This window comes from Mya arenaria, chromosome 9 (assembly GCF_026914265.1).
Source record: "Mya arenaria isolate MELC-2E11 chromosome 9, ASM2691426v1".
Classification (NCBI taxonomy): domain Eukaryota; kingdom Metazoa; phylum Mollusca; class Bivalvia; order Myida; family Myidae; genus Mya; species Mya arenaria.
This window is the reverse complement of record NC_069130.1, coordinates 728,526-740,920: the sequence shown is the minus strand read 5'-3', so window position 1 is coordinate 740,920 and position 12,395 is coordinate 728,526. Positions and strand designations below refer to the sequence as shown.

Sequence of the window (12,395 nt, the reverse complement as noted above, 5' to 3'; positions counted from 1 at the left end):
TTAAGTTTTGAAACAAAAATAGTATTTCAGATACAAATATTCCATCCCTGTTTAATTCATGTATTTGTCTACCTTCAATAATTGCTTTTTGTTGTTATCGACGAGACAATGTATGCCCTTAAATAAAACTCGGTGTATGATACAATTCCCAATGTTTAAATATTTATGTCTTTTTACAAATTATGGAAATCGCTTAAAACGAGTTAAAGGGTGAACGAAAATTAACAAAATGGCGGTATAAATGGTGTGCTTTGTTGGCGTGTCCTCTACTACACATACTAGGTGGAATATAAACAAAATGTAGAATAAAGTCGTAACTATATATATGTATAGGGGCTATAGGTATAAAGAAAACATATTTCAAAATAGTATATCCGTATTCCACTCCAGTCCAATGTGGCTGTAATCCACTATGTTGACGTCACATCATAAACGTATCAATGCGCGATTTAAAATTGACGTAATAAATCAAAATGGTGCGTCATAAAAATTACATTTATAATAAACATGTGTAGTTTAAGTGATTTAACCAAAAATGTTTAATAAAGGAGTAATTTGATTCGGAATCTCGTATTCGACTGTCGTGAATTTAGCAGATTTTGATTTCAATCGGCTTGCGCCTCGTGAAATCCGAATCTACAAAAAGACACTCGAGTCAAATATAACCTACCGAAACAAAGTTTACGTTTAAATGATATACGAATTGGGGTAAATGAGATACTTAAGTACTCTATTCACTTTATAAAAACAAATTTATTTTAGCGTAAAAAAACTTAAATAAGAGCACCGAAAGTGTGAACCACTGGGGTAATACTGGCCAACAAATTACATACGATGAGTGCTGATTAGGTGTTGTGTGAGCTGCATGATAGAGGGTTGTGTAAACTGTTGATGGGAGGCGTGTTAGCTAAAGGGCGTGAGGCTATATGAGCTTGAGTGTACAGCGGCTGTTTGAGCTGCAAGATAAAGGGTCTTAGTGAGCTGCAATAGTTGAGCTAAAGGGTAGCGTGGGGGCTGTGTTACTTTCAGGGTAGTGTGCTTTCTGAGCTTCAATAATTAAGCTAAAGGGTAGCATGTTGGCTGTGCTAGCTTCAGGTCAATGTGCTTGATGAGCTGCAATAGTTGAGCTAAAGGGTATGATGGAGGCTGTGTTAGCACCAGAGTAGAGTGCTTGATGAGCTGCAGGTAAGGGAGTTAGCTGACCTGACGGTTAGATGCGCCGTGTGAGCTTCACGTTACGTGAATAAGTTAGCTGCTGCGTACGTGGCAGTGCCAGATAAAAGAAACTGTGTTAATCGTATGGTATGGGCAGCTTTGTTAGCTGCAAAATTTGGGGGTGTGTGAGCTGCAGGGAAGCGGGTTGAGTAAGCTGAGGGTTGTGGGCATGGTAAGTGCAAGGAAGGGTGCTCGATGTGCGGCAGGGTAGGAGGCTGTATGAGCTTCAGAGGGCTAGGTTAATTAAAGGATGTGGGGGCTGTGTGCGCTGCAGGTTAGAGGGCTGTGGAAGCTACAGGGTAGGGGGCAATGTGAACTCAATAATATGTGACTTGATGATATGTTATATTTGTTGCATGGTCAGTTGCAATTGAAATTTTATTGGGGCTGCAACTCCGCTCTACCTGCGTACCTTAAACGCCTTCATATTTTCCCTGAACCAATTCTTACAAATAGTGTACTCAATCATGTTCACCTAAATACCTCTTGCACTAATGGGTGTGTCTATTTTTGATGGTATGTCGGATGGGTGACAGGGTAGCGTACTTAAGGCGGAGAATTTAGTTCAAAGTACCCTGAACATTTGTTAATAAAAGCTTTCTATGCCAAAATTGATATATTCTGTAACATTATTCTTATTTTACTGCGATTTAAAGGAAGTTATATATAAAAGTATTGTTCGTAAAAAAATGTGGCATTTATACAATGACGATGTTTTCCATATTTAGTTCGAGCTGAGTACGGTTGCTCTCAGCGATATTACCAGTGTACTGAACATGACATCTGATTTCCTGGCATTGGGCTTTGAATGTAAAACTCGAAATGTAGAAAAACTATAAAAGGCTCGCACTGTTATCCCGGCCTGATTTATTTGTGTGCATGTGATGTTTATATATCTAGTTGCTGAATACTTGAAATCATTTGTTTCAGTTTATATGTTATTTTTACTTAACCCTTAATTGTTTGAAAGTTGATCTTGGCTTTGATGATGCTAATATTTCTCATTGTGTATTAATTAATTTACCGCGCACGTGAAAGAACAACGCGATATTCTTTTTAAATGGTTTGGTAATGCGTCCGGACTCCATTGTATCTTAAAATATTTCCTCCACTCTGCTGTCTCTTCAACAAACAATAACCCCATTAGAAATAAATACAGCTATCCTACATCACAACACATGGACCCTGATGTGCATACCTTTACCACCTGGTTCTTTTCATTATTCATATTAAGTTGCATATATTTTTCAAATGTCCGGTCATCTTCATTATGTTGATCGTTCTGCTTTGGCAATTTTTCAGGTTTAATTTATAAGAGAACCTGAAATTATTCACAATTCAATGTACTGACGATTTAAAATATTTGATATTTCTAAACGTATTGTAGAAGATCAGCAAGACAAAAAGATGACAAACTTCATGCGGAATGTTTCTGTGTCGATCAAAAACATATAACTGAAATAAAAATATATCTTCTAGTAAAAATACGTTTCATCGGTTGCCTAGTTCATGACTTATTGAAATTTCTATGTTACAATCGGGAAATAATCATATTAGTTGATTTAAACAAAAAAGATCGTATTTAATTTCAAAAGTGTAAAAAAAAAATTGAAAATCAAATTTGCACGGGTGACCAAATTTCTGTCAACTTTATTTTTTTCGGAGATTGTATATTTGCTATTTTGTTTAATTTTCATTTTTTTACTACCCCCTTTGCTACCCGGATACAGACGGGACTCCTTAGGGTGCGGTTTTGATCGCCAATGGCGTAGAATGTCACGGCTTTTGGAGAAAGAATCATCAAATATTATTTTTCAAAGGTTAATTATTTACTCTAGTTTGACTCCAAACATTTTATAAATAGTATCCAAGAAACTTTGTATTATCAACCCATTAGTACGAAAATTGAAGCAGTTACCCGAAGCAATCCATTTGTACATTGAACATAAGAACGACATTAACGTACACCAAAACGAAAATTAGTTAATCTGAAGGGCGTTACATTCGGGTTACCAAAAGTTAACCTATTCTGTGAAATCAGCTAGAATTTTAAACCGTTTTAACGTCTACAACAGCTTTACAGAAACTTTTGAACACCATGATGTTATTGATATATAAACACTAAAAGACAGACATGTTTGGTCTTTATTTCGCATCAATATTATGAACTATCCTGTTTATCCAACCAGTACTGCCCCTGCAACTCCCGCCATGACAGCTGCAATATACAACAATTTATATTTAAGTGTCATTTATCAGAGTCTCAAGCTTAAGTCTGGTATAAACGACAAAGGTTGTTAAATAATATATATTGAACTCCAATTTCCTCCTTTTAGATATAATTAGACACAGATTTGACTTAAGTTGACTCTATTCTAATGGTAAAGCCAATCTCAAATTGGACCAACACAACACACTCAGAGTAAACACATGTATCAATGATTTCCCTTCCATGAATTTTTGGACTACCTCATTTGAACAGTCAATGAACAGTTTAACCATTGATTTAAACATACCAGTTTTGTGAACGATAGTCAATTCTTAGTAAGCTGTATATGTTATTTCGTTTTTTCTGACCAGTATTTTCGTGTTTGCTATTTTTATATTGTTTTTTATCGGTCATGTGTTGCCCACTGAATAAGAAGTACTGACTTCTTGTCTTGAACCTGTTGGTTCGTTGGTAATAAACTGGAATAAAACAGACTAATCAATTAGTCTTAAAATCAACGAAGGATATCATACTCTGGAAGCCGCCAAACAAGCTTCCAAAATGAAACAATTCCGGTCATATTTAGTCACAAGATTTTACATACTAATTAGGAACATGGGGTTTTCAATTTCTGGGAATTGGTATATTTAGATTTGGTTATAGTTTATTTTATGTTTGTTTGTTTGTTTGTTTATTTTGCAATTCTCTATCAACTTAAGCACTGATAATGGTATCAACTTAAGAGTGCAAGAAGTGGACCACAGAAGCATTCATAATTGAGTGCCTTAAATATATGGCATATATCTGAATCTCTAGGATATTTGAAATACTTTAAAATCTAAACAATATCTCATTGGGTAAACGTCGGCACTCATATTTACAGCGTTTTGTATGCACCGATCAGTATTTAACTTACAAATATATGTCCACCAATAGTGAACAATACAATACTAACGGTATTCGCAGAATCCAAGATGGGTCTCTCCCGAGTCCCCGAAGAATCCTTGGCTCCCACAAGAGATGTCGTCCCACGTGCCGTTCTTGTAAGGTATTAAGGCAACGCAGTCCTCTATGTTGTGGTTTACAAAGTTATCCTGATGTCCGGCTATCCAATTGGTGTATGTCACCGCGGCACCTGTGAGCAAACACCTTGATAAACTTGATGAATTGTACCATAAAGACATCAGAGACGAACCCTGTAGCCATACCTTATCATGAAGAAGTTGTAGTGACATGTACATTCCAGGCCAAATGAATTATTGTAGTTTTGTGCGAAATGAACCAGAAGGAATACACACTTGCTGAATGGGCCTCGCCCGAGCGTGAGTGTCCAGAAACGCATCTACACAAGGGAAAGAATTAAGGACGAACAAGACTCCTTTACTTGCTCAGATCAATGTCCAGTCAATGATATGACGAATATTCTCTATCTCTTTTTTCGCTTGTATTTACTAAAGCAGTGTGGTGGTGGTGTTGATTTATGATTAGGATTATAATGGTGTTGTTGTTGTTGTTGTTGTTGTTGGTGGTGGTGGTGGTGGTGGTGGTGGTGGTGGTGGTTATGATGATGATGAGGAAAAGGAGGAGGAGGAGGAGAAGGAGGATCATGATGATAATGATGATAATGATGATAATGATAATAATGATGATGAACGTTGTACCTACCGTTAGTCCAGTGGAACTGTCCTTCTGTGTAGTGGTCATTAAGTCCGATCCAGACAGCTCTGTTTGGATTGTGCTTCATCATGAAGTCCTGTATGTAAGCTTGCTCAGATGCATCACCAATATTGGCTAGGTGCCCGCCTGCCTGTTTACACAGTTGCTCAGCATGACCCCATGTTACCTAAATTCAAAGTTACACTTAATAGTTTATTGTCATATTAGCAGTACAATGCTGTGTCCTTCTCATTTGCAAGCTGAAACACGAGAGTGTGATTTTGTGTTGTCGATGAAACAAGAGAACTCGGGGGAATTAAAGATTGTTCGGCTTGGTGACCACCAACAAAATCCACATGCGCCATTACCGGGAAGCAAACCCGGATCACCTAAGTAAATAGCGAGTGCGCTCTCACTACGCTATGCGCCTAATCAGCGTAGTTCCAAAATAAACATTTTTAGAAAGTCACTCGCCATGTTACATACTTTTGAGGCTAGGGAGTGTCGAGTGGACAGGTTCTTTATCCCTTTCAAAAGGTGAACAGGCATGGAGATAAATTCCTTTCAGCTTAAGCTGCCTAAACAAACGAGCTAAAATAAAAACATAGTAAAACTAAATCTACCTGGTTGTGCAGCAGTTCATAGCAGCTCTTGTCGTGCTGGACAAGTGCAGTACCATAGCGTTGAGCAAGGTTCCGTACTTGAGGTGAACAGAGATGTGTGTTTCCTAGAAAATAAATTTTTGCTATAACTTTCCATTAAGATATAAAACAAATTGTACATGTATATTATTTAATACTTGTCCGCTGCAATACATTTTCTGGTAAACCCTTCCAGTGAAATTAAAACGTATCAGATGTATAAATTAGATTGTTATTCCTTCTAGCCATTTGCAATAATGTCAAACGTTGATGACTTGTGAACCCATATGAATTGGTATCAGTTTTCTTTCTGATTATTTATATGTAAAATAAATGATGTACACTACTATTACAAGAACAGTTACTGCAGTCCCCTGACCAAAACTTCTCGAAACTTCTTAAGTCCCTTAAAACACGATTAAGCTAAGCGTTTGTCAATCGTTTTTCAATAATTTGCGTATTTTTTTCCCTTTTTAATGGTTTTGGTACCTGAGATAGGAATTATCTTCATGATAATCACAATAAACAATTTTTCTTTTAAAACAAATCAAGTTAAGTATGTATTTTGGCTGATTGAAAAAAGCTTCTTAAACCTGTTAAGCTTAAGAAGTTTTGAGAAATTTGAGCCAGGCATTATACTGGACGTTATTGTAAACCTTAACGTTTTATGTAAGGTGTGCGTCTCTGGGAACATGGTTTTGTAAGAGTGTTTTCTTTGAAAAAAAACAATAATGTACTTTAGTGTGTACATGCCTTATATTGATAGGAAGTTTTAAAGTTTTAAGATATCTGCTCGTGCTCTAAATGCGATGAATAGGTCAATTCCGTATCACTAAACGTTTCAATATACAAATAATGCAATTTAATGGAAAACACGTGATCGTTTTGGTCACGTACCGTCCGATCCGGGTGCAGATGTTGTGTACGTCTGACTCGATGGCACACCCGCTGTAAGAGAAAACAAGTATGAGCATTGTACAAGATACGAACCAGTAAGAAGTACAAATCCTTTTAAAGGTTTATCACCGTCGAATATTTGAACTTCGAAGAACCCATACTTTGTAAAGCAACAAACCACCACGTATTGTTTGCAAACGTTCATATGAAATTTATCGGTACAGTACCTTACACTTGATAGTATCCTAAGTAATACACAGTTATTTAATACAGTAAAAGATAAGACTCCACATAAATATGTTTGTTTTATTTAATAAATGACACCCCCATCATGAAATAACACAATTATATATATTACAGACATAACGTGTATCATAACAAGTACGTATATATGATATAAATAAAAAATCACATTCGTGTTCATTCAATACGCCCTATGTAAACTAGTTTACTTATATTGATGAAATCACACTAAGGATTGATTTTTAATAATACAACGCTGGTTTCATAAATACGAATGACCAATTACTTAGTATTCTCTATTTATTGAATTCGTCTTATTTCAACAGAATAGATACAACACAACAATTATAATTTAGAGAAAAAAATATTTGAATTAGACAAGACCATCCCTTACACTGACGCAAACAGCTATATTTATATGATATTTTTATACATAATACAAGTTGTACCATGTTCATCGAAAAGTTTTTATATCTATTTAAGTATCGACATACGGAACTCGCACAGGTAGGCGTGGGTTTGCGAACACGATTCGTCCTCCCAACGACCAAGGTGGGTACCCAGCCATACGGAAACACAGTCCTGACTAAAGTGGAGAAAGACGTTCTTGCGTCCAGGGTACCAGTTTGTGTAATTCACCACTTCACCTAAATAAGATCAAATCGAACTATTTTTTTTCATTTGGATCATGGGTTTGCTTGTTCTCTTCGTGGACTCCATAACTCTATAATTGCTTATCCTTGCATTGCATATTGTGTTACTATTATATTAAAAAAGAAAACAGCAATGGTTGTTTATTTATAAGACAATTGTTTTCCTTTAAAACATTGTTTTTAATAACAAAATGTTAGCATACTCGATATTTTGATAATACAATGAAAGATACAGGGTCTAGTCCTGAAGTCAAACAATCAAATATAAACACTATTTAGAGGCACAAGGCAGGGGGCGAAACCGAAACTGAACGAGAGACACAAGCGTAAAAGCACCACAAACAGTCCGCAGAGACATACATTCATTTAAATGGAAAATGTGCTCGTTCTTCAGTATTTCTAGTTCGAGTCATTGAACGCAGCGCATTGTACTTAAGGCAAACGTTTAAAACAACCATCGGATACATCGGAATTCCATTATAAATTTATACACCATACTTCGCAAAGAATAATTCACAAAATCATTTTGCAAACAATAATATTCATACTCGTTCAGTAGTGATTAAACGATGATCAAATGATGTCGAAAAATCGAATGTTTGCAGTTGGCGAAAATCCATTTATATTTTTTAATATCGATTACGGTCAGGAGATAATTAGAATTATGTTAGATAACTTTTATTGAAATGTCCGATGAACATTCATAATGATTTTTACCAAACATCAGTATTTAAACACGTTATGAATAATCTTCAAAACAATGTGGTATTTCTGATTTGCTGGATGTAATTTTATATAATATGAATATATATCTCGCCTGAAACATAAAAAAACGCAACGCCATTGGTCCATATTTTTCCATAGTGGGTCACAAAAATAATATCGTTCCAAAATGGCGTCTATTTTCCGATTCCGATGAATAATCCCATGAATGAATAAAACATTTAAACAGGTTGTCGACGTGATATAAACGTTACAGGGTTAGTAACTGACCCGACATGGGATCTACGGGGCGCAGGAAACGATATAGGATGATTTTCTTTGCTCCGTATATCCCATATCGGGTCACCTACTAACTCTGTAACTTTTAATATTCCTTCAGGAAATTTTGGCAACTGCTCTTTGTTGTAAATATTATTCAGTTTCGATAATGAAATTAATGTTGGATCGAAATATTCACTCCGTCCGATTTCAACCACTAGTATCCACTCCATTCTTACTTTAGAGCTTGTTGTGACTAGTTCACTAAAATAAGGAAACACATGTATAGGAAATTAAACACCTAATCATGCACATAACTGAAAAGGCAGTTCTTGTGATTCTTGTACATACCTGACGTCCATTCAAAGTTTTCCTCAACGTTAATATCATGCAGACCAATCCAGACATTAGAGCCTTGGTACGTTTTCACCACCTGATAGATGGCGCTTTGTTTCATAGCGCTGTCGATGGTAGCAAGATGTCCTCCTCGGTTTCTGCAGTCGTTTTCCGCTAACGCCCACGAGTGACGTGTGGGGACAAGCTCAAAGCAGGTTTTGTCCACCGTAAATAGGACGCCGTCGTCATGTGCTGCATACTGGTAATAGCGCTGAGAGCAGCCGTACTGTGCTAAAACAAAAAAAACATTTTCTTGATATTTTTATGAATAACTACAGAAGCAAGCTCAGTAACCAAAAGTTTAAATATAAACCCCGTTTAATGGTACAAACGCCAAAGACATAGAGCACAAAAACAAAAAAAATCACAAACAAGAAACATGTGTTGTGTATTTCTAAATGCTATATTTCGCATTTTAAAAAATGCAAATATTTAGGATAGACAAGGTTTGCTATCAACAACGTTCCAGCATAAAACCGGATTATATCACAAGTGTAAACTTTAAAGAAAATCATAGTTCTTTTCACAATTTGTCATCTATAGATTGGCATGGTAGCATGGTAACCTTTTATTATTTAAACATCTAAGGGGTAAATAAGAACGTTAATATATAATACCAACTGAGCTGTGTATCGTCGATGACATGCATAAAGATTAGTATACAGGTTATACTTGCTTCCAGGGACTGGTGTTGTAGACATTTGCGACTGTGTAGTTGTCATGGAGGCAGATGTAGCAGTAGACGATGGCATTGCGGTTGTTGACATAGTTGAGGATGGTGTCGTTTTGGCCAAGGTGGTTGTTGATTGTGACGTAGTTGCTGGGAGTGATGACATAGATTGTGTTGTCATTGGCACAGTCGTTATGTTCGTTTTTGTCGTTTTTGTCGTTGGCACTTCCGTTGATGTTTTTGTTGAAGAAGTTTTCATTTTAGTTGGAATTTCGGTAGACGTAGTCATCCCTACTGTAGTTAATTGAGTTGCTGAACTTATTGTAGCTATATTAAACGTATACGGAAGAAATCAATGTTTTATATGAAATTGTTTCCACTTTTTGATATATAAACATGGCAAAATGCAACATTTTATTGTTCTAGGAAATCATATGTTATGTACGGCATACTGGTAATAACGCTGCGAGCAATCATTTTAAGATGGAAAATATCGTCATTGTAGAGATGCTATATTTTGTATTTGTAACAACTGGTTCAGGTAAAACATGAAGGAGTTTAAGGTACGCAGGTGGTGAGGGGAGTTGCGGCCTCAATTAATTTCGTATCATTGATGAAATCGTCACTATGAATATATAAGTCTTCAGGGGTGAAAGACCTTTACGATTATATTGTCGTAACGGAGTATATTGTCATAGACGATGACTTTGCAGATGTTGACACAGTTGAGGACTTTGGTTTCAGACATGATGGTTTTAGAAAGAGTTAAAAAATTCAGTTGTTAGTGAAGTAATTGCTTAGGTCGTTGTAACTATAGTCAACAATACCATCAAATGCTCCACAACAGGGTTATTATTCTGAAGGAGATAGCAAATTTGAATATATATATATGTATTAATTTAAAATACCAGCTTTTCAGTTATAACGCTACTGAATATATGATGAACAGAAACATTGCATTTCAATGTTCAGAGGATTTGTGTCAAGTAATTTTGAAGTCTTTCAAATCGTTTGCAGAGAACTGTGGGACGGACAGTAGGGCGATGCGGCAACTATATGTTACCCCTATATTTTTCGTTCATATAACTTATGTATTACATGGATTATAAAGTAGATGCCTTATTTGACGTGATACGATTTTTTAACGTGTACAAATATGGCAAAATAAAATTTAACGAATATTCTTAATCTAGGAAATAAGACAGTGAACAAGTACATTTTAACCAATGTACATACTGGATACATACTGTGTTCGGTTGTAGGAGCTTTCCCTTGACAGTTTTGGAGCTGTATATCAGAGCTGTTTGCCACGAAACCAATCTTAAATGATTAAAATAGAATAGTTGAAAAACACAGCAACCAATTTCTCGATTTGAAATATGATCTGATTTATTACAACTTTTCTTACAATCAGTAACTTATTGATGATTTAATAAAATTAATAGTAGTTATAATATTTAAAATAAACATATATAAACAATCGTGTTATTTCTACAAAATAATAATGCTTACATATGTTGATGAATTAGACATTCAGTGTGTTATTACCTTGAAATTAACGTTGATGCAGCAAATCGAATTCCATTATTCAGTACATACATACACTACATATGAACTTCAACGGCCATTAAAATAGGATAATCAATATTTTAAAAAGAATAAGTAACAGTTGTATGTTTCCAAGAGTAGTTATTGTAGTAACTGTTTGTACCATATTGTCAATGACAGTGTTCAATAATTAGCCCGTGTATAAGTGAAAACCGTTAAAATATCTTAACGCTAATTGTTGCATGTTAAAAGCTCTGCTTACCGTTTTGATATGATAATTAATTAATTAATTAATTAAGGAAAACAGAGAAAACTACTGCAGATATGGTTAAATAGAACCAGCTGCATTCGATTGTATAGTGTATAGTTGTTAATTAGGAACTCAAGTATTACAACCTGTTGTTGAAATAGTATGGCCACCCATTCAGCCATCCCAGTACCGGGAGCCTTGGGTCGACAATCGGACTCTGACAGACTGCCGACGGGTTGACTTTGGCCACTCATCTGTTTTACATAAAAAAGTGTAAAAGTGTAAAATAGAGCTAAAGCGCCCACCAACTGATCTACCCCGAGTTAGTTTTTTCACGCGGTTTCCGGACGATATTTTGAAATTTGTGTAATGTTTGTTGTATTGTAGTATTCTGTGCCTCTTTCTTATATAATTGGTTTTCATTTGGTAAGAGTTTCAGGACTTGAATTAATTAAATGTTCTAATAAAATAGAAAAACAAACCAGTAGAAATCAGCTATCATTACAAACAAGAAATACAATTGAAAATAGCCCATCCAATAAACGTGTTACTAACATCAGGAAAGATCTCGGCGCTAGGACTGTAGTTACAAACACATGGGTAATCTCCCTTGGTCACTGCAGTCAAGCCCCATGCCACACATAGAAACAGTTTGCGTAAGGTCCAATCCTGCCATTGGGTTTTGCTTATGTAAGGATTGTAAATATGGTAGTTTTTTATAGGTTAGAACTCAAAGACATTATGAACGTCACTTATTTTTACTGCAAATCCTGTCACCTGATAAGAACCTGGGACAGCATTCTAAAAACCTAACGGGTGGACTGGGATCGCCTATGAAATTTCCACACGCTATGCTTAACATTGTTTTTGGGACAAAACGGTATATTTAACTGTTAAACTCGTCGGTCAAGAATTTTTAAAAAAATAGCAATGCAGACAGCGTGACTAAGTAATGGTAAGATGTAAGCCATTACCCTAGTGACAATGCATGTTTTCAAAAATGTATAGTGTAACTACAGGTAAAGATAAAAGTTCA

The 12,395-nt window shown here is 35.7% G+C and overlaps 1 protein-coding gene across 1 annotated transcript in view; it reads right to left on the bottom strand.

Annotated features, from left to right (window-relative positions):
* The window catches only part of LOC128202785 (C-type mannose receptor 2-like), a 28,200-nt gene extending 18,557 nt beyond the window's left edge, over positions 1-9,643 (bottom strand). The window contains exons 1-7 of the mRNA XM_052903919.1: positions 9,568-9,643; positions 8,847-9,122; positions 7,356-7,508; positions 6,619-6,669; positions 5,704-5,807; positions 5,090-5,267; positions 4,380-4,559 (exon numbers count right to left, since the gene is read on the bottom strand). Of these exons, the coding sequence (XP_052759879.1) occupies positions 4,380-4,559; positions 5,090-5,267; positions 5,704-5,807; positions 6,619-6,669; positions 7,356-7,508; positions 8,847-9,122; positions 9,568-9,643 (1,018 nt within the window). The remainder of the gene's footprint in view (positions 1-4,379; positions 4,560-5,089; positions 5,268-5,703; positions 5,808-6,618; positions 6,670-7,355; positions 7,509-8,846; positions 9,123-9,567) is intronic.
* Positions 9,644-12,395: the final 2,752 nt, after the last annotated feature.